We start from the raw sequence: 19,777 nt of genomic DNA on the forward strand, positions 1-19,777 counted from the left end.
ATCTGATGGAGGAGATATTTTTCAGTGTGGAGGTGGAAATTGTAAGACCAGCAGTTACAAGTCAAATGTCCCCGTTAGATGTTATTATTGTGGCTTGTGAGATTGTACTGTATCAGATGATTATGGCAGTGGGCAGTTTCGTCTATGCATGGGGATTTTCTTTGGCCTGGTGTATCACAATGAAAATGCTGACAAAAATCTCTGGCCATAACAGCAAAAAGGGACAGAATATCTGCTAAGATAATGACTTTACATGAAACACGAAAGCCTTTGTTTCAGTTTCCAGTACATGTATCAATCACACAGATAAATGCACCGACTGCCTACATACAAAGCTTTTGCCAGTAAACCGTTGAAACTCTGTGGAATACACAACACTTTGACAGAACTGATGGATATGTCTGAAAAACATAGTGATTAAGATTAAGTGTGACACACAGACACAAAGATGGACTTCACATCCATAAAATTTGATATAGGGGTTCCAAATGAGGTTATCTCAACCTCAGAAGTGCCATCAAGGTAAGATCGAAAATGATCTCCAAAGCTCTAAAAGAAAATAAAAGACATATTTGAATTTTGAATATTTGAAAGTGGTGAAAATTTCAAACGACCACCAGTTTGTCCAGAACTGGCTGTGATAGGTATTTTCAGCTGAAGAATAGACCACACAATCCTCAAAGATGGCCAAAATTCATCAAAGGAATCTTCCAGTAGCTCTTTACGAGTGTTGGTGGTGCCAACGTGCACGTGTATATAATCTGAGTGACTTTACACGAACTGCACTAGAGGTGTGACAGGGAAAACACACTCAGAGGTGCATTAACTTATAAGGCTGTTGCAGCCTTCTGAGAGCACTTGGGAGGGCATGACATCAGCTCAGCTGAATTACAAGGCAAATCACACAGCAGCAACACCGCTCTTTTAATGAGCACCGAAAGACAGCGCAGAGGTCTCATCATATGAGGCTTTTGTTCTGGGAGGTGGATAAGAGGACTGCCGTATCCCAGCCTTGGCATTTAGTTGAAATGATGAATGATAAAATCAATCAGTAGCTTGGAGGATATTTCCATTGTTAATGGCAGCTAAAAACAAAAGAAAGAGAAATAATCCAGGCCATGACGGATTTTTACAGTAAAAGTTAAATGCTCCTCTGAAAGATGCCAGGACTTCAGTCCAGCAGACGGCAGATGCATTTAAAAGGCACTCCTGTGTTACGATGACATTTGTTTACTTTTTCTGTCAAATGTTTTCTTGTAAAATGTGCAATTTGTCATGGAATGGAAACCTAATTTAAATTGGAACTCTAGTTTTCACTTCAGCAAATGTCAACACTTCTGAAACTGCAGAGTCAGAGGGGTGGAGAGACCTTTCCTGAACTGCCAACAATTGTCAAAGCGTTTCTTTTTTTTGCTGTTTGTTTGCTCTGATCGCGACAGAGTCTCTCCTTAGTTTCTACAATCAACCCAAGTCCCACTCTTTTTGGGCAATGTAGACGTTCTGCCGGTGGTTCTATGTGTTCGGAATCAGCAAGTTGCCAAATACAAAATACAATATAAGCTCTTTAGCGCCATCTAGCGATCTACTACGACCAGGTCGACATTCAGAGTATCTGTACTGCGTCGCTGATGATTATCCTTAAGGTTTATGAATGTGTGGTCTCTTTGTGAGTGCGTGTGATTTCCTATTCTCTGAAATGAAACCGACTTTCTAGGCATCTATCAGCGGGTACTGAGAAACTTACTTTCACTACTGGAGGTGGGCTCGGATAACTTGATATCTTAGTGAGTTAACCTTCTGGGTTTTCAGGCAGAGTCAGACAGGAATGTCTGTTTATGAGTTAACACTGAATAGAGGGGGTGACTGACAGTGGGAGGGGTGTTAAAATCGGGGAAATGACAACAGGGAAAAAATACAACTGGTTAAAGAAATCTCTCGGTGCTTCTGCATTGTTTTAACTTGCCTCTTTTTTAAGTATTTACATCATGACCGTAGAATTAATGAATTGTGTCACTGTAAGAAAAGCAGAGACTTTAAATGGTCAGTGAAGAGCTGTTTTTTTTCCCAGTCACAAGGTAAAATAGTTAAGAAATACTTTCATGTGGCCTTTTTTCAGTTTGCAATAACAATACTGGGTATATGACTTATCTAATGTTCATATTTTGCTCGTAAAGCTTGTAAACGCGTCAAATTAAGGGAATTAAGGTAGAAGTCTGACAATAAAGGAAGAAAGAACATGCCAGCATGCATAACCTTCGCACTTCACAGTCCTTGCAGAAGATTTTTATCACGAGATACTCTATAAATTGCAAAGATATAATCTCTGTGGTTTCATGCAAATTGTTGCTACTGCTGTTGCCTGAGCACCTGCAGGAACAATGTGTTTAAGTCGATTATGAAGGTGGGGAAACTGTGTTTGTGACACGGTCCTTGCACATCGGCTTCTGCACAGGAAAAGATAAGATCAGCAACACCCTCTCTCTGGTTCATATTTATGATCTATCGCACACACAGATCTTTATGGGATTGATATGATTCACTATCTGTGACTGTACACATAGCCTACCCCTTGTTTTTCCTGTGTCTGCTCTGCTTGTTTTTGATTTAAAGATCAAAACAATCACACACGGCTTCTTCATGCAAGTATCTTAGAGGTCGTGTTTATGTCATCGATTATTCTGGACAGAAATTAAAACCAATTTCAGTCAAAGCAGGCTCGTGACAGTTTAGCTATTTACCGTTTCTATTAATTTCAATAGACATTCGACCTTTTCAGGGTTTTCCCTTGCTTTCTAATCATTCCAGAAATACATCATTGTCTCGCCTTCCCCCACCCAAAGTTTATGAGAAATAGTAAATTAATAAGAAGAGTTTCATCAAGACAAAACCACACTTTCATATGTGGGTGTGTTATGTATGTCTACGAAAAACCTTCAGTAACACCAGTTGTTCCTTGTACGTTTAATGGCAAAATAATGAGACAAAATAAGTTATTTACAACACATACGGTAGTAACATGTAAACACAATCTTCTGTACAAAGAAATATACATGCAAAAGTAAAAATAAGTCATAATAACACATTCAAGATGACATTGCTGCAGTCTCGTTGTAGGTGAATTTAAAATATGACAGTTATGAGGTTTACATCCCGGGTTCGGACAAACCGCCCGACCCTCTCTGTACATCTTTACACCAAGAGCAGTTCGGGTTTCCGAAAGAACTTTTAGTACTAAGGTCAGATCCTTGAATGAGTGGGCTTTGAGAGAATATGATAAAGTGAACAACAGCACAATTTTTTGGAAACCCCGACTCACACCAATAAATAAAAAGTGACAAAACGAGACTCAAGACTGTACAGACCCACGAGAATCTTTAAACGCAACGCTTTTTCCAACTTATTTTATGATAAATCAGATTATCCGATGATGGCTCGCAACCTTCAAATATAACAAGAAACAATGCGCTCCTTTAGTTTCACCCACGTGTTTAGGTTGTCGCACTCAACTGACACTTTAAAGAAAAGAGGATTTCCACAGCCTCTTAACCCAAAGACGTCAACACAGCTGGATAAAAACAACTGGCAGAGACCGCTTTATCTGCCGATGCCGACATTTATCAAAGGGTTCAACTTAAAATGTTGGTGGTAAAAGATTTGGTTGCCTTCTAAAACACATAATGCATTCTCCAATGCATTCTCACAAAGATCATTCTTTTTTCTAGACCTATTGCTTGGGTGGAAGTGTAAACGTATGATTTCAAACCAAGATGCTAAAAGGAATAATTACACAAAACAAAAAAAAAATAAAAATAAGAACAAAATCTAGCGACATACACCAGCACCTAACTCACAAAACTAATCTCACGCAGCAAACCACTTTGTGCACGGCTTGAAAAGAGACGAATGAAATCTTTTTCCAGCAATAAACCACCAAACAATATCTCGTTACAGTAAGAATAAATAAAAGCTACACTGAACCTTTGTAAACACTCATATGTCTGAATTCAGTGTGGGCTGTCATAACTTAACATGAGAAAATCTGAAAATAAAACACATATTAGCAGGAAAAGAAAGCACAGCCAACTTTGGTATTGTAACAGAAACTAACAACATAACAAGGACAAAAAGAAAGCGTAAGTGTCTTGTGTTTTATAGATACACATTTTTATACATTATTTCAGAAAACCCTCGTCTGTCTTGGGGTTTTCGCAGATATTAATACTGAACTTAATACAAATGAGTTAACACAATACAGACATCTAATGCAGTACCAGGTACATACATGCCTTTTTAAGAATACGGCTACAACACAAGTCTTCATAAATAGTTGCATACATGTTAAAGCTGCAACATTGCACATGAGAACTGATGCAAAATACAAGTGCATTTCTAGTAGCGGTTTGTTCGCAGTGAAAATTCCAGCCACGAGGGTCTGTTACGGGGTGACTAACCTTTTCTGCATGAAGTCACTAAAACTGGGCGAACAAAATAGCTTTTGTTCATCTGATAAATTCTTCAAAATGAAAATATGTAAAGCAGGAAAAACATTATTTACAAATAAGGCGGATGCAGGTAGAGATCTGGAAAGCTTTGCGAATATGCTTTTTTTTTGTTTTTTTTTTTCTTCTTTTTCTTTTCGCCCAATGGCTTTACTCACCACTCAAGTTGATATTTAATTTTTTTTTCCCTTTTATTTTGTGTGTGTGTCGCAACCTGAAATGACTTCACATTTCAAACTCAGGTGGGAGATTGAAGATATAACTATTGCACAGAATGCAAGTTTTGATGTATGTCTGGAAAACGTGGTTTTGGTTGTTCTGTCTGTGTCCAGAACACGTGGACCCTGCTGATGGGGGTCACCTTTTTCAGCACATTTGATTTTTCTTCTTTTCTTTCTACATACCGACTACGCTTTGTTTTTCAAAAGGTCTACATAAAGACAGTTCTCCGTTTCCCAACTGTACATGGTGTCATTTACAAAAAGTAATCTCTCGTTACAAAAAACATTTTCTTGTGTTCAACCTAAAGCAGCCTGAAATAATTCTTATGATACAGTTTTCTATTTTCTTTGTTTAACACTGTCCAAAGTGTGAGACTTGCTCACCTTGGCTTGTTGAGAAAGCTTGGGTTTCCAACTGCTGAGTCAAAGTCGGAAATCTCAAATAGATCCCAACAGTTCATTTGTTGTGCAGGCATAAAGACTATATGCCAAGGTTAAAGAGAGAGAGGGGGGGGGGGGGGGGAGAGAGTCAAAGGGTTCTTCAGTCAGTCAGTCAGCAGCAGCAGGACTTTTGTGGCTTTGTGAGAGAAAAGGGGATCTTAGAGGGCATATCGCTGGTGGTCCTCTCAGTAGGTTTTTTATTGAGGAATGACTAAACCAAGAGCAGCACTAGCAGGAAATCCTTCTGGTCCTCTCTACCTGGAGACCTTTCTGTCAAATGTGGTTGAGAAGACGGCTGTGAAGGAAGGCCTTAATGGTGCCCACAGGCCGAACATCGTTTTGGTGTTTCCGCCGCTCGATGAAGGAGATGAGCCTGGAGGTGTCCAGGTGTGTGCTGTAATGACTTCGAGGTGGAGGCAGTGCCGGCGGCTGCGTGTGATTCAAGGTGGCGTGTCCACCGTCGCTGTTTAATACGCCTTGAAGCTGGAGCCACGGCTCCTGCAGGCAGGACCCCGCAGAGGGACGTCGCTCCGGCTCACCCTGGAGCAGCAGGCAGACAAAGTCCCTGGCAGCTGGACTCACACCCTGGAAGTAGTCCTCTGGGAAGCTGAAATCCAGGCGACAGATGTTCAGACACGTCTCTTCCAGACTTTCATCCAGGAAGGGAGAGGCGCCGCTCAGAACAACATAGGTCACCACCCCTGCAAATCAAATCGGTCCATAAACACAAATGATCAACAAGTCACTCGGTCATTTACCAGCAAGATGGCAAGCAGGCTGACAACTTTCAGTGGCAGTATGTTTCACATCATGCCTGAAGTGTATGCGGAAAGTCAGAATTGGGCATATATGTGTGTGCACGTATGGTTCTTCCACATAAAGCCGACAAAATGAAATCTGTTTTATCTGGTGGTTTCAGTTGTAGAATCCTTGTTGAGAAAAACTGAATAAAAGAAAGAGATCATCTGCATGAGTTCAAAAGAAAAAGGTTTCCACAAAATATTATGTGCGGAGACCCATCCACCACTGCTTTGTCTGCAACAGATGACCACATCCTCTGTAAACAGCCTTGTGTCTAGACAATCAGGAAAGTAGACGAGATGTACAGATGTGGCATGGTATGTTGCCTTTTTTCTCAAGCAGCCTTAGGTTGATCTTAGGTCAAAAAATCTCAACAATCTTTGAGAGATCTTCACAAAGATCTTCTACCGTCATCACACATGACCGCAATGTACATCATAGCCCTCACAATTAGATAAGAATATACCTTAGACCACTAGTGATAAGAAAAGCAATCGTTTTTTCAGTCTCCACATCCTCATATCAAGCTTAAATTGTTTTGAAAATGTGTGTGCATTGAAGAATGCGTGAGGTACACATGGTTTTTGTGTGTACAGATTGTTTATGCAGCTCCTGCTGTGGTGGTTTTTCTGGTATATCATTATTTAGGGAAGTAGCTACATCTTCATACCATATATAATCGTCAGTGATTTGCAAAGTATCCAGAAAAGGGATTTAATGGCTATAGATAAATATATAATTGACTAAAATAAAGGTATTCTCTACTTTGTTAGTTGCATCATAATGCATTATTTTAACTCTATCTTTCCTCTAAAAGAAGACAACACTAATGCTTGCAGAGTGCATTTAAACTGACCTACTCTGCTTCTACTGGAGTACAGTTTCACAGTACTCTTTCCATCCCCGCTCTTTATATATTAACGCACCGTTCTACTTGGGTTAAACAGTAATGCCTCCATAGTTATGCTTCAGAGAATTAGCCATTTTATGCATGACTATTTTCCTTTTTTTTTTTTTCATCCAGACATAAAAGCCACACTTGTGATGTAGCCCTGTTACAGTTCTCCTATCGCCACGGAACTCTATCATCTAAAGTACATCGTATTTCACGGGAAGCACTAGAGTAAACTAACCTATATAATGAGCTATGACTAAATTGGTTTTAGAATACATAAAAACGTGTTTCTTACTACAGACCTAGGCTCCAGAGGTCAGACGTCAGTGAAGCGGGCTGACCCAGGACCAGTTCAGGAGCAGAGAACTCAGGGCTCCCCAGAAGAGGATGGATGTAGGAGGAGGGAGGATTCAGTTGAACGGCGTCACCAAAGTCTGTCAGCTTGATTAAAGGCTGGGAGGATGCATGTTCCACCACAATGTTCTCAGGCTACAGGAGCAGGGAGAGGGAATTTGAAATCTTGAGACACATCTTAAACACCACCCAATTAATCCAATTCTTCTGGTAGTCATGCATCTAAAGCTGTTCTGTTTGAAACAACCAGTAGTGTAAACTGAAAGGAATTCAGTTTTCAAACTTTTGCTATGTCTGCTTAAGCTATAATCAAACTACAATTTCCCCATTCTCTCAGCTCTACATCGATGCACAAATGCCTGTTTACTTTGAGATCCAGGTGTGCTATCCTCCAGCTGTGCAGGTAATGGAGAGCTTCGAGAATGTCTCTGAGGTATAGAGCCACTTTCTCCTCTGTCAGGTTGCCCCAGCTCACGATATAGTCCAGGAAACGTCCCTGGTCTGCCCTGGTAACGGAAATATATAAGAAATGTTCACACTTGCAGGAATAACTTGTTCCCGTTTGTAAAGCAGTTGGGACTCACAGCTACTGTACTCACATCTCCAGTACAAGGACGTAACTATTGGCCGTCTCATACGTGTCTAGTAGTTTGACCAGGTTGGGATGTTCCAGAGTCTGGAGGAGTCGGATCTCCTGCAGCACCTGTTCTCGACGCAACAGCTTCTTGTTGACATGTTTTGCCGCAACAGTGCGTTTACTCCCTCTCTGGTCACACCTCTTAGTCACTGAGAACCGGCCCCTGCAGACAGAGCAGAGGTGGGAGACTCTCCTTCAATATAATGAAGCAGCACCGAACATTGTTTCTTTTTGGGCAGACAGAAATTATTTTCAAGTTTTTCTGGATCTCTAGGACACATCTCACTCCTTCAGTGGATGCCCTAAAGTTGAAACATCATGAAAGGGGAAAAAAAAAACAAAAACACTTTTGCCTTGCTTTAAAGCCTGTAAAACATAACCCTGGCCCTTTGTCTGCCCCCCAGTGAGCCGTTAAGATCTGCAGTGGATTTCTATGTCACACTCCCAGTTCAGCGTAGAATTATCCAGTCTCCCCTTCTTTATTTCCACCCGACTTCAAGTTCAATCATGCTGCATTCGCTGTAGCATGGAAGTGGAAGTTTAAACTTTTTGCTTAGTTGTATAGTTCACCTAACTAAAGAAAGAAATTCAAATCTAAAAATGCTCAATCAGTTTTTTTTCCCCAGTCAGAAGTTGGAACTTCTAACGTCGCATTGAATACGAATGCACCATCAGCGGCTTCCATTACCAAAATACACTTGTTATGAATTCTGGTCAAAAGTAGCCAATACATGCTACGGTTTTTCACTGTAGCCTCCAAAAAGATAAAGAAGTCACAGCAGAATGGACTGACAGTGAAGCCTTATTAAAGGATTTTCGACAGGAGTGTAAACCTGCAAGGCAGTCTGTTGTACATCCTGTGGTGCACCGTTTTAACATCCCGGATCAGTTTCAAACATGGCTCACAATGAGACGGCGTCTGACTGCAGCCGAGGAAAAGGTGTCATAGAGTTTAAGGAGTTTGTTTTGTGCTCGTGCTAGCTCTTAGCTTAGCTACTGTATGCTCTATTACATTGTAGTGACATGCTTCATAAGTTACCGAGTACTACAGATCTGAGAAGGTAGACCCAGCAAAGACTCACAGATCAATGTGAATAAAGCTGTAATTTACTGTGGTATTCTGGACAAAGAGTATTGCAGAAATTGTATCGACACCTCGGGAAGCTGGGTCAGCGTCTGAAAGGAAGGGCACTGTATGCCTCCTTAAAGTTGTGTATGTTGTATTTGCTGCATCCGTCATGCATTTCCCGTGACATGGATTAACAAGCAGAAATAGCCGAGGCTGATGTTCACACTTTGATTTGTTGGATCAGTTTGGTTCTTTAAGCCAGTGGTTCCCAAACTTTTTGTGCCCAAGGCACACCAAAGGACAAGTAAAAATCTCAAGGCACACCTATTGTGCAAAATAGCCCTTACAACACGTTTTATCACTCATATCATGTAAAATATCTGTAAATGTACATTATTATTTACTAATGCCAAATAAAATGTGACAAAGACAATTATATTACTCATGAAATATTTATTAACAAAATATTTCAAAAATGAATTTGAAACTTTATCAAATTAGGCTTCATCAAAGCAGCAACAGTCATTTAAACCAGACAGGTTTAAAATGAGGCAAAGGAAACTCAGCAGAAATTCAGCACAGAGAACTGTCAATGCAAGGAAGCTGCATTGTCCCTGGTCCTAAACTACAAATAATCAATCCAACATTTTAGCAATCAGTGAAACATGTGCTATTGTAAATATTTAGCTTACTTACAAATTAGTGAGATTTCTTTAATCCTTGCCTCTTTTTGCCTCTGTATTATGAAATGAAAGTACAAAGTACTGATATAGTAAATTAAAAAATATTTATTTTTGTGTAGTTGTATATTGCATTAATAACGTATGGTTGTCACAAAATCCCACGGCACACCTGGACTTGCACACAGTTTGGGAACCATTGCTTTAAGCAACGCATATTCAAACAGCTCACAGTGGAACATCCAGTGTTGCAAATAGATTCGCAAACCTCAGAATTTCTTAGCTTTGATGTGGCCAAGCCAGCCCCACAATACAGACTTAACACTAAAGAGTGGATTTCATCACGTGTCACCTTACCTTCCGAGTTCAGTGATCTCTGTGTAGTAGGACTCAAAACTGCTTTTCCAGAAAACTTCACTGCCATCGTCGGGGACTCCTGAGGAAAAAGCGGTATTTTGTGTTCTCAGTGGGTCAGTTACCAACTCAACCAGTCGAAAATGCTTGGAACACTTAAGTCTGGCATGTAGTACACAACAAATCTCACCTGACACTGTGAGGCTGGCAGAGGAGGAGACGGTGCCGGCTATGTTTGTTGCTACACAGGTGTACACGCCACTGTCCTCTGGGGTCACTCCCAGGACACGCAGAGATGCCTCTCCTGTCTCACTGCAGTTATACAGAGAGGAGGGGAGCAAACCACGAGACGGGACACAGTGAAACGGTGCACACGATGGCAGATGCACAGCAGCACTTGTATGTTTTTCAAATTGGGACTGAACCATCGTGGAGACTTTTGCCCGTACCTGTATGTGATGCTGTAGTGTTCGTCGTTGCTCAGGGCGATGTTGTCAGGTCCACGCCAAGTCACTATGGCCCGAGGTCGACCACACACTTTACACCTGAGGGCGACATTGTCGCCGCTCTCACATGACGCGTCGCCGAGGGGAACGAGGAACTCCGGAGGAGCTGGAAATAAAATACAGAGCAGATGATGCATTAATCCCAAAATCACAACAAGTAGGAAGTGATAAAGGCAAAACTATAAAGTTTGTGACCGAAGTTTGTATAAAAGCCGCAAAATCGACTTACCATCATAGATGAAGTTGGGATTCAGAAGCTGGGGTGAAAATTTATGGACAAAATTAGATTTCTAGCACAAACCTAAACGTACCGATTTGAACTTAGCAAATGTTATCATCAACCTCCCACCTTGACAGAAACTTTGTTGGCCAGGCTGTCCTGAGACTTGCGGTATCCGTTCTCCACTTTCCTGCCCTCCTTGTCTCTCTTCTCAGACTTCCGGCGTATACGGAGTGCCGTGTGCCATGATGATGATTTTCTGAGCCAAACGAGAAGTTTAACTTTCAATTTTAGATCTATACTTTGTTTGCATAACCATCACAGCTGGCATGGGCTTGCCATGTATTTTTCTTCTTCCCCTTACTTGATGGTTCCTTCAGGGAGCTCGGGTGTGATGGAGGATGAGGTGTGTCCTAACACAAAGCCAGGGATCCAACCCTCAGCGGCAGGGCAGTGCTCATTGGCGGCCCGGTACACCAGGAACATGTTCTGCTGGTTGCTGGCAAGCATCTGGACCACCTCACCTTGCACCACACTGATCTCATCCTCCTTCACTGCCACATAGTCCTGGGTCACCAACATGGTGGACACGCTGCTGCTGCTACTGCTTTCACTCTGCTGGAGGAGAAGATTGTTAATATTGAGACACGTAACACGGAGCACAATGATGGCACCTTCCACCCACACAGAAACCAACCCGTCAAACACACACAAAAAAAACAAACGAGAGCGCATACGTTCATGAAAGGGGAGTACAAAAGTGCTGGCTCAACACACCAATCAAATTTATGATTCAATTGATGGAAACAGTTAGACAAATGACCTTGCTAGTTTTAAACATGCAGTAATGGAGGCACAATGGACAACAAATGTCTCGTTTTTTTTTTATATATTGCAGATGTATGAAGAGTAATTGTTCAGATTTCAAAATGTTGTTTTGCATGCCATTAGGTAAGACTTTGATCCTCAGGTCAAAAGATGCCTAAATACAAAACTTTTTCTTTGGGGAAATGTCAAAGAGGAAAAATAGAAGAGACTCCCAGAGAAACAGAGAAAGGGACACAAAGCAAAAAGGAAGCTGGTGCAGACATACTGCAACGTTGAGATGAAGCTATCCCACTGCTCAGTAATGAGCGATTCTCACTGGAGAATATTCAGACAGAAGAATGACGGGAAAAGAGTAATGGTGTTTTTAAAACCATTTGATTAGTGTTCGTCAGTTACAGTGGAAAAGCAAACACACACTGAAGTGCAGAGAGAGCATCTTTAGAAGCAGATACAACAGGTGCTCTGTGAGTCGGATCTGCTCGGTTAGTACACGCCGGAAAATTCTCCCTCACACACTGTCGGTGAAGTTAGTGCACGCAGATAGCCGTTAATCTTCAGTCAGTGTTTCAGCAGTAGTAGTCGTTGCATGTACAAGCCATTCTTAGAGCCAGCGGCTGAGTGACTGACAGCCAGCCAGTCAGTGAGGGAGGGGTTAGTGACTAGTGAGAAGCTCGAGGGCTCACTGAAGCCCAGGCCTCGACTTGGCATCTTACCCCATTGCTTTGGGTGGAGTTTATGGACTGCTCGCTGGTGGAGGAGCAGGTGCTCATGCGGTCTATGTCCTTACTGTGGCTGGAGTGGCGGTGGTGGGAGGGAGTCCCGTGACTTCCTCTGCCCAAAGAGTCCCCTCCACCACTATTGTCACCGGGGAAGGAGAAGGAACCAGGCCTGCTGGCAGGAGAGGGAGGCATGGGTGGAACCATAGCCCAGAAAGGGTTCCCTTTGTGTGCTGGGCTCGAAGGCATGAATGATTCCTTTCCTCCTCCCGGGGTCTGAGGTGAAATCAGGGGGGAAACCGTCCCGACTCGAGAGCTTTTCAGGGGAAAATTCAAAGGAGCCACCGACATTTGTGGTACAGCAGTTTGGTGCTTCTGTGTCTCTTCGCAGCTTGCCAGAGCCTGTCTGACACTAACATCCTTATTACCTGATGCTCTGTTACTGTTGTTACAGTTACTGCCTTGAGGACCGTCCAGCATCCTCATCTTAGGGACCTCTGAGGCCACAAGCTCTCCATTTGCTGTGCTGTCTGAATAGAGGTTAGATGGGAGGGACTGAGGGGACTGTGGGCGGCAGGGTGACCACATACCTGCTGATCTGTCGGGCCCCTCAGGGCCCGGGGGGTGGTGGTGGTGAACAGGCTGGGGGAGGCGTGAGGATGGCTGTGGGATTCGGGAGGGTCGGGAGCGAGGGCCGCATAGGGAGGAGTTGCCCCCTGATCCTCCAGAGCCTCCACCACCACCTCCCCCTCCGCCCCCCATGCTGGAGGTACTGTTGGTGCTGCTGCCTCCTGGGAGGCCTCCTGTGCTGCTGCTACTGCTGGGTGGTCCGCCCGGTCCTCCTCCACCAACATGGTTCCTCTGGTACTCTATTGGTGATGTCAGAGCTGCGGGAGCAGAACAAGGGACATTTCTCTCCTATAAACTGCATTTATGTAGAAATGTACTTCAAGACATTGAAACCTTGTAGAAAACTAAACACCACTCACTTCCATGAGGGTAAAAATAATTAAATGAATACACTATGGGACTTAAGCCAACACAATTTCTGTACAAAAGACAATCTCTTACCATTGAGGAAATTGCGCTGGTTCTCCAGTATCTGGCTGACCTGATGGACCCAGACTTGACTGACTCCAGGGCTTGGTGAATGGAGGGTGTACCTCTCCAGGTTACCACTAGAAGACCTGGAGGTCAGAATGAACTTGCAGGGGTCATCTGGATTTTCCTCTAGTCCCAACCAGCTCACCTGGTGAAATGAAGAACAGAGGAAGAGCAATCAAGAGCAGAATTTGTAAAAAGAATCTGCAGGATGAACAATCCATTCGTGCTAGTATAACACTGGCAGTCGGGCAAGGCTTAGATTTTATTCTGTTTGTACCTTTCAGTGATTTTACTGAGCTGCACTCACCTTGATGCTATTCTTGAAGAGGTAGCCAGGAGTAGAAAAGCCTTTCTTTTTGTCCAGGGGCTCGCTGAAAATAACTATCTGCTCAAACAGAAACACCCTCCTTTCTTTCATCCTAGACAGGAGGCCTCCATCTTGGTCTGAAACCATGAAGGTGTCTTGGAGGAGCAATCTGCCCTGAGCTACAATTTTACCCTGAGAATAAAATGCAAACGTCGTTGGAGAGAATGAATAACCTCAGTAGTATCGAACAAACAACCGACATGGCCTCTTTTTTAAACACTGGGGACACACTGACACCTAGTGGCAGTTGACTAACACTATAAATCCATTTCTCCCAGCTCCAACTTTACAGTACTACTATATTTAGAGAGATCCAAATGACCCAGAGCTTATGAGAGGCAGACTTACTTCAAAGCCTTGAAGGCGACCAACATTCATCATGTCATTGCAGCGCTTGGGGACCACACACATCACTTCCACGGCTTTCTAGGTTACAACACGAGAGAAAAACAAACTTTAAGATGAAGTCATTTATTGAAAATCACACAGGAATTGGAACCTATTTAAGATAGTTAACAGTCAAAAGTTTGTGCAGGTCATTATCAGAGAGATTATCATGACTTATGTTTGTGTTGAGGCCTGAACGGTTTGTCTTACTGTACCTCCAGCTCTGTCGTATCCACTCCTGCCTTCTTAGAAATTTTTAGAAGATCCTGATAGGATATAGATGAAGTTAAATGTATAGATTTGTGTTATATGTAATGTTTGATACTATTTCTTCAACATGAAGAGTCCCTGAAAGCAGCCTGCAAAGTAACAAACAATATTTACCTTCAGTAGTAGCTGGTATTTCATGATGCGTTGGACTGGTTTGATTAGCAGATCAGTGATCTGCAGTCTGTGTCCCAACCTCTGCTTAAGGTCCTGATGAAGGACAGAAAATATCTTATGTCTATGGAATAATAATTAACTGGAAAATACTAAATACCGGAGGGAGGAAGTATGAAATAATTAAACAATTAAACTTACTTCAAAGTAAGTGTCAATATACTCTGACACAATGTGCTCAGATTTTGGCTTGTTCTGGCAATACACGATGTACATGTGCAGCCTCCGCTCCTGTAATTGGGAAGAAAATACTTTATTTGTTTTCCGGAAAGAAATTTGGCAGGCAGAGAGCATTAAGCACTTTACAATCCAACGCTAACAAAAAAAAAAGTATAAATAAGAAACAAAATGAAATGGAAAGTATAGAAAGCTAGAAGTTCCTACCTGTTTGACAAATAAAGGACCCAGCCTGTCAGGATCCTCCAAACACTTTTCAAGCTCTCCCAGGAAAAGACTGTCGACAGATTAAGAGAGCTTAAACTTTTGTTGCGGGTGTGAGTGTTTTGTTGGATTTCAGCTGTGCATGCCTTAATACTGGGGCAGATATTAAAGCTTTAAAAACACTTTTTAAAGTAGAACATGCAGAATATGTCAGATGAAGAAAGTTGCTGGCTTACTCTTTGTGCCAGTCATAGATCTGATGGATGTTTCCAAAGACGATCTTGTCTTTTCCTCTCATGTCATCTGGAACGCCTTCCTCTTTCATCCTGCTCATGTAGCCCTAAAAGCAGGAAAGTTAACTAATCAGTAAAACCTACAGAAAAAAAAAAAAAACTGACCAAAAAACTTTGCACGTGGCTTAATCTTATTTTTACTTTTACTTTTCTTTTTTTTTTTTTTTTTACCTCCACCACAGATCCCAGGTCTCTGACATAGTCTCTCTCAGTCTCCACCAGCTCCAGGAGCACGTAACTGAGACAGAAAACAGATATTACCACTGCCCAAGACAACTGTATGTTTCATACAAAAAGATAACAAGGCACAAGGCATTTAACTCACTGCCTTCTCTTGAAAAAGCCAGATTTGCGCTCGTCCATCTCATCGATGGGTGAGGAGGAGGAGAGGAGTGAGTTGTCAGAGGGGTTGAAAGATGGGGAGCTGCTGTCGCCCTGCTCCACCGACAAAGAACTGGGACGGTCCTCCAGTGACTGAGGAACGAGGAGTGCAAGAGGCAAGGAGAGGTGAAAGAGAGAAGAGGAGCGAAAGGGGGGTGAAAAGCAAAACAAGAAAAGAGGTTAAAACAAACTCTCGGTGCCATTTCTTTACTTTGCATGTACTGTATGCGGGCCAGCGGGCATGAGTGTGTTGGGGATATTTGCCAGAGCTCAACCCTGTTTGTTGGAACAGAGGACAGCTGGCATCGTTAGTCAGAGTCCTGACAGATGACAAGTAGGCTAGGATGCCATTCTCTGTCACAAACAGCAGAGTAAACGTGTGTGTGTGTGTGTGTGTGTGTGTGTGTGTGTGGGTGTGTGTGTGCTTGCATGCTCATCGATCAGAATTGTTTTGTGTTCAAGTGTGGCACATTTGCAAGTACTTGCGGGTGTTGTTCATGACTTTTAACTCACCATCTTGCTCTTCACCAACTCTTCGATGGCACTGACCAGTTCTGCAGCGCTGGGTGTCTCTGAACTACTGGGACGAGCGGACAGGCGAGACGCAGACTGAAAGACACGGCGACAATTGGGGGAATTAGAGAAAATATGAGGTTGAATATACCAGCCCTGACATATGGGAAAGCTGGCATGCTGCATGCATACGGGAGCCATACAGAGGCAGGCAAAATTTTGGGGTTCCTGGTCAAAAATTCTCTTACGCGTAGATACAGCTCAATGATCTCACAGGACTAGAGGCCTCCTTCAGAAGACACTTTGCAAGCTACACATCTACAAGCTAAGATACTTGCCAAAGGGGTTTTACTAAGTCATGACCATGCAGGACACCCAGACTTTTTTGGAGCCTTTTCCCTTTTCTGCTATTTTGAAGAAGTAAACGTTTAAAATATATAAAAAAAAAACAATAACAAAAAAAACCCCACGTGATCTTGCATCAAATGATGGAGAAATTTGCCATCTTTTACATCTGCATGCAACTGTACATTCTCAGTTGTGATCAGGCTCACCATTGTTGTGTATGGACCTCGATATTCCACATGTCCAAAAAAGGACTTGGTGCGTGTGATCTTCCTAATGAAATGGTTAATTGAAGGCCAAGTTGGAGCCAATCACAGGCTGGTCTTAGGGAAACAGGGGGTTATGAGGTGGGTGGAGGTTAGGAGCAAAGTATAGGAGTGGAGGGCTCTTAATTAAGCACACGCACCGTGATTGGTCATAAAACTCAAATGCACTCTGGCAAACAGCGTTGCTTAATACTCCATTGGACAGAAAAATGTGCCTCAGCAACCGAGCTTAGTCTGCAGCACATTGGCAGGGAAAGATTAAAAGGGATCTGTGAACATGACCATTTAGTCGCATAAACAACTCACTACTGCGGAAACCTGTGAATGGAGTATTCACTTTAGCAACAGTAAAACAATAAGATTCCAAGGGAATGACAATCCGTTAGACACACACACACAAAAAAAAGGCAGGGGGAGGTAATAAAGAAGGATTCAAAGGAGATGGAGATGATTAAGTGTATTTACATGGAGAGATAAGGAAACTGGGATAAAAGAGAGGCAGAACAAAAATCAACATAATGCTGGAGGAGGACACATGCGACCATTAAGAAAATAAGAGAACAAAAAGAAAAGTTATTAGTGCAAAATAAAGGTTTAGTCATGTGATTGTTAGCTCTGAGTTGATGGAAAGTCACATTAACAGATATCCCCGCAGAACCCAAAAGAAACCTGGCTGCCTAAAGGTGAGAAATGTGGATTTGCTTTTTAAGAAAAAAACGAGGAATTCTGAAGGAAATATGTTTGGCCTTTGGATGAGCTCAACACAATGCTACCCATTTTATCTCCCTTCTTGAATGAGCGACCGTCTCCCCACCTCAAGTATAAAATATCTGCATTTATGACTCATCATGTTGCCGGTAATGTAATGTGAAATGTGGTCAAAATAAACACAGAATTTGTCATCTTGGCGTTGGGGTTGAGTTTTCCGTGGCCCACCTTGTCATCCTGGGAGTCGGGCTGCAGCAGGCTGTGCTGCTGGATGGCCATAGGGGGAGGCAGAGGGACGGCGTCGGCCCCCTCCTCTCCTTCCTCCTCGCCGCAGCTCTGCATGCCCGATGAGGAAGACTTGGACAGGGTACCGCTGCTCAGCCCTTCATTACGCATACGCTAGATAGGAAGGAGGAGTGGCGATTGTTAAAAAGAGCATCGCAATCTAAACTTGGTCTCCACGTTCTCGCAGGTTTCGCCACAGTTTCAGTCTTACTTCTTCCAGGGTCTCGTCCTGCGGTGTGGCAGCGCTGTCGTCGGAGTCCTTCTGCGAGCCGGGTATCGTGTCCATGTTCTTCCTTGTGCCGTCACGATTCTTCTTGTGCTTGTGTACGAGCTTCTTGACATGGCCATCGGCTTTACCGGAGCTGAGCCGCCGCACTGGGCTTGTCAGCCACTTCCTCAAAGTGTTCCCGGGACGCTTGGGGCCTGGCGAGCTGTGCGGGCCGAGGGTTTGGCTGGAGCCTGGCTGCAGCGCGTCGTTACTGGATACAGACAAGGTGTCTAAATGAGAGGAGAGAAAGAGGTCAGTAATGAATTTAATAAGACTGCAGAGGAAAAAAATCTGCGATAAAAATGTTATCTCAACTAAAATAAACCCACGGGACACCAATATTTAATTGTTTGTGCATTGACTGACAAGTTTTTTAATCATCATCCGAATTTCTTAGTCGACAACGCAACTTTGTCAATCGTGCCATTTATTTTTTATTATAAAAATACCACAAAAGGCAGCAACTGACTCTTCCAAGTATCACAGAAAGTAGGAAAAAGTCAATACATGATGGAGATTAGTGTGAGATGTTCAGTGGGAAGGCAGGCCTCCTCCACATAGCAATGACGGTTCCTTGGGGAATCTGTAGGAGGGCGGCTCTTGGAGGGATGAAAACACAATATAGGATAAAGGGGTGCTAGAGGCTTTAGTCTGCATACTTCAAAGGTGCGTCCACCTGACTGTCTCACCTGTCTCTGTGCCTTTACTCTTTCTCTTCCTCCCGTAAGTCCTTGATCTTAACTGCCTTTCTCCAACATTCCAGTCTTCAGTTTTACAGTCTTTTTTTATCACCAGCAAAAATGCTGCTGAAGGGGGTAACTAAAAATCCCATTTGGCTCAGCAAGTTTTCCGAGCTACTCTTTGGATAGTAAGGCTTGATTTTTTTTCACACCATGCGACATGGTGCCAAGTTTTATACTTCAGTACGTCAGTTGTTTCTTCTTTTTCTTTAAACACTCATTTAAATCTCAATGATGAACAAAAATATACATATTTTTGGACGCTTTGCAGCAGTTTGATTAAGGACCACAAGGTTTCAGCGACTCAGGCTCTGGCATCTCCATAAATTATCTTTTTCAAGTGTTTTTTTTTTTCTCAACAGATGCAGCTGCTAAAGATTAAACCATGTGACTCAGCTGAACGACTCTTATACATGGCAGGTGTGGAGATTCTGCTTTCTCTCACAGGACGCTTTCACACAGCCTGAATAAAAGCATCTGCATGTGACCATGCGTGCCAGTCATTCAGCCTCTGGAAGATTTTATTATTTTTTTTTTTACTGCTCTCTGATTATAAGAAGCATGTGTTCTCACAGCGCATGCAAGTGAAAATGTAAAGTTCCCAGAATAACAAGCACATCAGGCAGCGTAAAGGGTCCTGTGAGACAGCTCTCACCATCTCCCTTTGAGAAAGCCCAAACCATACTGAGAGATAGTCAGAATCCTTTAACGATTCTGAAATATTTTAGCTGCCAATTTAGGATTTTAACCAGCCAAAATTCAGGTCAACGATATCTCGTTTCCATTCTGCAGTTCACAGGGATGAGGAAACTCGGGCTGCTCTGCAAAATACATCCCACCCAAAGGATCTATTTAAGGCTGAAAAGAAGTGTAGAAGGATAATTTGTCTTGCCCGAGGGCAAACCGATGAAAGATCATCCCTTTTGTTGCCTCGGCGTGTTTATACAACCTCAGTGTTTAGAATAGATTTCAGTGAAGCTGTGTGATATAACTGCCTCCAAGCAGACACCGTTTCAATGTCTCCCCTCAACTGTGAGGCAGGCTCCTAGCTATGTGTCTGCGGTCAAAACACAGAAA

The 19,777-nt window shown here is 42.8% G+C and overlaps 1 protein-coding gene across 8 annotated transcripts in view; it reads right to left on the bottom strand.

Annotated features, from left to right (window-relative positions):
* Window positions 1–2,946: 2,946 nt before the first annotated feature.
* The window catches only part of triob (trio Rho guanine nucleotide exchange factor b), a 99,580-nt gene continuing 82,749 nt past the window's right edge, over window positions 2,947–19,777 (bottom strand). For 5 of the 8 annotated variants that reach the window (XM_075465089.1, XM_075465085.1, XM_075465088.1 and 2 more), the window contains 24 exons: window positions 17,904–18,190; window positions 17,636–17,806; window positions 16,089–16,184; window positions 15,520–15,668; window positions 15,366–15,432; window positions 15,138–15,241; window positions 14,905–14,974; window positions 14,662–14,751; window positions 14,464–14,556; window positions 14,295–14,345; window positions 14,041–14,118; window positions 13,633–13,824; window positions 13,293–13,470; window positions 12,219–13,108; window positions 11,042–11,295; window positions 10,807–10,936; window positions 10,687–10,714; window positions 10,401–10,563; window positions 10,142–10,263; window positions 9,955–10,033; window positions 7,811–8,011; window positions 7,579–7,717; window positions 7,160–7,346; window positions 2,947–5,862 (listed from right to left, as the gene is read on the bottom strand). In XM_075465089.1, coding sequence (XP_075321204.1) covers window positions 5,435–5,862; window positions 7,160–7,346; window positions 7,579–7,717; window positions 7,811–8,011; window positions 9,955–10,033; window positions 10,142–10,263; window positions 10,401–10,563; window positions 10,687–10,714; window positions 10,807–10,936; window positions 11,042–11,295; window positions 12,219–13,108; window positions 13,293–13,470; window positions 13,633–13,824; window positions 14,041–14,118; window positions 14,295–14,345; window positions 14,464–14,556; window positions 14,662–14,751; window positions 14,905–14,974; window positions 15,138–15,241; window positions 15,366–15,432; window positions 15,520–15,668; window positions 16,089–16,184; window positions 17,636–17,806; window positions 17,904–18,190 — 4,247 coding nt within the window. In that variant the 3' untranslated portion in view covers window positions 2,947–5,434. Of the gene's footprint in view, window positions 5,863–7,159; window positions 7,347–7,578; window positions 7,718–7,810; window positions 8,012–9,954; window positions 10,034–10,141; window positions 10,264–10,400; window positions 10,564–10,686; window positions 10,715–10,806; window positions 10,937–11,041; window positions 11,296–12,218; window positions 13,109–13,292; window positions 13,471–13,632; window positions 13,825–14,040; window positions 14,119–14,294; window positions 14,346–14,463; window positions 14,557–14,661; window positions 14,752–14,904; window positions 14,975–15,137; window positions 15,242–15,365; window positions 15,433–15,519; window positions 15,669–16,088; window positions 16,185–17,635; window positions 17,807–17,903; window positions 18,191–19,777 lie in introns of those variants that run through there. The other 3 variants (XM_075465086.1, XM_075465093.1, XM_075465092.1) reach the window with 3 other exon arrangements.

This window comes from Odontesthes bonariensis, chromosome 5, assembly GCF_027942865.1.
Source record: "Odontesthes bonariensis isolate fOdoBon6 chromosome 5, fOdoBon6.hap1, whole genome shotgun sequence".
Taxonomy (NCBI): Eukaryota; Metazoa; Chordata; class Actinopteri; order Atheriniformes; family Atherinopsidae; genus Odontesthes; species Odontesthes bonariensis.